We start from the raw sequence: 4,428 nt of genomic DNA, 5'->3' as shown, positions 1-4,428 counted from the left end.
TACATGCATAACCATGTAATTATCCTAACTGATATTTCACTGAAACAAAAAAAAAAAAAAAACTAATAGAGTATAACTATATACTTTTGCATATAATATCCTTTTAAAAAAAGCATAAAATTAGTTTTATAATTAAAATATTCAATGACGTAATTTTTAAAGTTATTTTAAAATAACATTTTTTTAAAATAAATTTTATATATTATAATAATATGATATTTTTATGTCGTAAAATAATTTTATTAAAAATAATTAACTTTTAAATATATTATATATGGAAGTTGTATTTTATATTCATGCTAATATATCTAATAAATAAGAAATTATATAAAATTTAAATAGATCAATTGGCTTTACAAAATTAGGAAGAACATGTAGGGATATAAATGTAAATTTATAAAATAAATAGGTGAAATGGAGTGTGATGAACATATTTTGGAGTGTAAATAACATTTTTCTTTGGTTTTAATAAATGATTCCATAGTCTATTTGAAAGAGAAATATACAAATAAAACATTTAAAAAATGGGTGCAAATTGCGTGAGGAGAAGACTACAATTTTAGTCCTATAATTTGTATTTTTGCAAATTTAATATTTTATGTTAGTCAAATTTTAATTTTAGTTTGTTATATATCTTTTAAATTTTTTTAGAGTCATCTGCATCTTTGTTTGTTTGTTCAATTCTAGACTCTTTTTGATGTGACACTTATGTTGTGTCGATGTACCGTCGTGTTATGTCAACAATTGCTAAAAACAAATATCTAAAATTATAAAAACTAATTGACGTATACAAAATTACAACTGAAATTTGACACTTATGTTGGGATTCAAATTCCAACTGAGTGGATATTAGTTACAGACAAACCAATAGCCAATAGGGCCAAATCTACAATTTTCCCATGGGAGAAGTCCTTGAGAAAAAATAAAACAGATTATTTAAAACATTATTAAAAATTAACAACCCTTTGCTACATAGAAAGGGCAAATCCAAATCCCATACTATAATATTTTTAAAAAAATCCCATACTATAAAATGAACAATTTGCATGCACTCATGACCCTAACAAACACACTAAGCTAAGCAATCTAATATAGTATATAAAAATATACATAAGTTTAATCACAATTAATATTGTTTGATTTGATGGATAGCGAAACACAAATAAATAATAGTGAACTTCATTTGCGTTCCTGTACAATTATATATGTAACAATCAACCATTAATAATGGAGTTACATTCTGAACTTTAAATATACAAATTAATAAAATAAAAACATAAAGCTAAGTATTTCATTTGATTTTTACATATATGGAGATATATTATGTATCCAAAGGCCGTCATCATATATTATCTTGACAAACTCTTGGTAGTTAACTTGCCCATCTCCATCTAGGTCCACTTCTTTTATCATCTCTTCAAGTTCCTCAGCTGTCATTCTTTCTCCTAAACATATCATCACATGTCCAAGCTGCAGCAAAATATTTATAATCAAGAAAAAAGATACCAAAAAATATGTCCAGAAATGGTTAATTTTGTATATATATATATAAAACTCCAAATAATGAGCATCTGAAGAATGAAGTTTTTAACCGTGAGCCTAGACTATACCATGTATATAAGAATATTATGAACAGTTGGCCCTAATTCAACTCTAGTAAAATCTAGATCAAAGAGTGAGATCGTCCAAGTCCATATATACAACTCCCAAAAACTTAATCCAGTCGATATGTGACAACTAATAACACAATACCCGCGACCGAGTTTGTAAATACGGGTGGCCAATTACCTCGTCGGGCGAGATGTATCCGTCTTGGTCTTTGTCGAAAGCGTTGAAGGCTTCTCTCAGGTCATCGTGATTTGCATCAGTTTCCTGGAAAATTAATATTGATTCATGAATATCAGCCCTGAATTTTTATTTAATTAATTAGGAGACCAAAGAAATTTTCTGATGATCTCTAGCTAGCTTTATTATATATATATATAAACACACACACACCTTCATCTTCTTGACCATGAGATTGAAGAACTCCTGGAACTCAATGGTCCCATTTCCATCAGTATCAACTTCTCTGATCATCTCCCGCAGTTCTTCCACCGTAACGTTTGGATACAAACACCTTAGCACCGATCCCAATTCTTCTATACTAATCTTACCTGCAATTTCATAACCTAAATTAAATTCGTCAATCGACGATATGATCCAGTAAACAAAAACCCTAGCTAGAATGAAAAAATTAATTAAAAAAGAAAAAGAAAAGTGGGTGAATATAATCAAACGATAATTAATATATATGAATCTAACCATCTCCATTTTTGTCAAATAATTTGAAGGCTTCATAGATAAAACTCTCTTCTTGATGATCCACTACTCTACTTTCCATTACGCTTAACTTTGGATCAAACTTACAAAGTTGACTGGAACAACGTATGTATATAATTAATATGTGTTTGTGAGAGAGAGAGAAGAAACATTGCATCTTTGGTTCGATATATATAGAGGCAAGCAATCCTCTGTGTGGGGCTTTGTTGGAATCATGTACATGTGGACAAATCATACCTAGCTACCGAGTAAATGCACCGGAAATTTCAGATAAATTTACAAGATATTAGAATATGATCATTGAATATATAGATATCAGGTAGGGTGTTCATCGACCGGTTCGATTCTATTTTTGGTTTTTTATTACGATTTATCCGGTTTTCGATTTTAAAAATATATAATCCGATATCCGAGCCGTTTTCTTTCGGTTCGATTTCTGCTAAAACGGTTCGGTTATTTCGATTTTGATACTATTATTTTAATTAATATTATAAATATATTTTAAAATATAATATGTTATCTTTTTACATGATTTCTTTGTAAACCCTTTAAATTCAAAGTCTAAAAACAACAATCAACTAAAAATTATTAAAAATTATTTTTTATTCACTAGATATCATCACATAAAATATATAAATATAATTATTAATTTAATAAAATTTCAATTTTTTCGGTCGGTTTGGTTTTGACATATATAATCCGAAATCGAACCAAATAAATTTCGGTTTTAACATTTATATCCGAATTTCAAATTTCGGTTTGATGTTCGGTTTTTTCGATTTGAATTTATGATTTTTTTGATTTTATTCGAAGTTTGAACACCCCTAATATTCTTGATATTTTTCACTCCTCCGACTATGACACATTGTTCGGTTTTTTTTTTTTTTTTTTGGGAAGTGTAGATATGACATGGAATATTTCTCACATGTCTGTAGGCTTCTACGAGAGGTCTCGCATGTCTCATCAAATTTGGCAATTTCTCTTGATTATATTAATTTTCAAATATATTTATGCGTACAAATATCGAGAAATTTGTGATAAATCCCTAATAGTAAACATAAATTCCTCCTCAGTCCACAAGTCAGTAATTCTTTGTTTTAAATCCCTGACATAAGCATGTTGTTTGTTACAACTCCTTATTTGGGTCAGTTTACAAAAATGCCCCTAAAATGATTTAAACACCCAACACTATCCCTCACTTTAATTTTCAAATAAAGAAAAAATCAGAACATGGACGATCGGTAGTTTCCCTCCCTCACCCAACCGATTCTTCTCGTAGAAAAGCAGTGATCTTTTGAGACAAGGTTTTGAGCTCAGAAAATGGCATCGTTGACTAGACGAAGCAGACATTCAAAAGATAAGTCAGTTGAAGGAGCTTGTAAAGTCCAGAAGGAAAAGAAATCTAGCACCGTGAAGAAGTCGAAGAAATCAAAAATAGGTGAACCCTGTTTTAAATTCTTTAAATCAGCCGCTATATATGATTCGTCTCGAGTAACTGAGAAAATTATTCGTTTAGAGGAATAATTTTGGTCCTCATTGTATGAATCTTTAATATTTCCGTGTTTCCATTATTTTGAGGGTTTTGTGGCTCAAATGTCTTGCTACCGTTCTTGTTTACATATATTAGTCGAAACATTCGCATCATTATTCATAATTTTCGTATTTAATTTTGACAGTTCCTCAGTTTAAATTATTTATCCCAAATTTTTAGGGCTTTGTTCTTGAAATTGTTTTTGAAGTATATCTTGGTAAATGAATGTTATATTGTTATGTTGTTGTGATGTTTTTGATTTATTGAATATATATTCAATAATGTTATATTGTTGAAGACAATTGATAAATTTATGTATAGAAGTACCCAATTATTCCCAAATTTGAAGTTTTTGTTCTTTTCCATGCAATATTCCATTCTGTTATTTTTATAATGAAATTTTTTTTAATGATTTTTAAATATTAGAAATGACTGATGAAGAGGAAATATGTGATGATTTTGAGTCGATCAAAAGTGGCAAGGTTATATTTACTCGATTTTCACCCCTCCTATTGTAAAAAAATAATGGAGGAGTTGAAGGTGGTAATAGGGAAAGAACAAATGAGCAGAATAAA

General features: G+C 28.9%; 1 protein-coding gene across 2 annotated transcripts; it reads right to left on the bottom strand.

Annotated features, from left to right (window-relative positions):
- Positions 1–1,183: 1,183 nt before the first annotated feature.
- Positions 1,184–2,453, bottom strand: LOC140863908 (uncharacterized). Of its 2 annotated transcripts, none has more exons than XM_073267692.1 (4): positions 2,305–2,453; positions 1,999–2,171; positions 1,789–1,872; positions 1,184–1,470 (listed from the first exon to the last, which is right to left on the bottom strand). In XM_073267692.1, exons 1-4 carry the CDS (start codon positions 2,381–2,383, stop codon positions 1,303–1,305), a joined length of 504 nt encoding a protein of 167 aa, XP_073123793.1. In that variant the 5' UTR covers positions 2,384–2,453; the 3' UTR covers positions 1,184–1,302. The 2 variants fall into 2 exon arrangements, with proteins under 2 accessions (XP_073123793.1, XP_073123802.1); XM_073267701.1 differs by having other exon boundaries at positions 1,999–2,156.
- Positions 2,454–4,428: the final 1,975 nt, after the last annotated feature.

The sequence above is a fragment of the Henckelia pumila genome, chromosome 1, assembly GCF_033568475.1.
Source record: "Henckelia pumila isolate YLH828 chromosome 1, ASM3356847v2, whole genome shotgun sequence".
Lineage (NCBI taxonomy): Eukaryota > Viridiplantae > Streptophyta > Magnoliopsida > Lamiales > Gesneriaceae > Henckelia > Henckelia pumila.
Note: the sequence above shows the minus strand (reverse complement) of the source record. Positions and strands in the feature narration are given on the sequence as shown.

Bases quoted from the DNA above. Each gene is read 5' to 3' on its own strand.
- LOC140863908 (XM_073267692.1), bottom strand. From the start codon at position 2,383: ATGGAAAGTAGAGTAGTGGATCATCAAGAAGAGAGTTTTATCTATGAA. The intron at 2,172-2,304 runs GTTAGATTCATA...AATTTAATTTAG, and splicing joins ATTTGACAAAAATGGAGATG to GTTATGAAATTGCAGGTAAG. The intron at 1,471-1,788 runs GTAATTGGCCAC...ATTTTGCTGCAG, and splicing joins GATACATCTCGCCCGACGAG to CTTGGACATGTGATGATATG.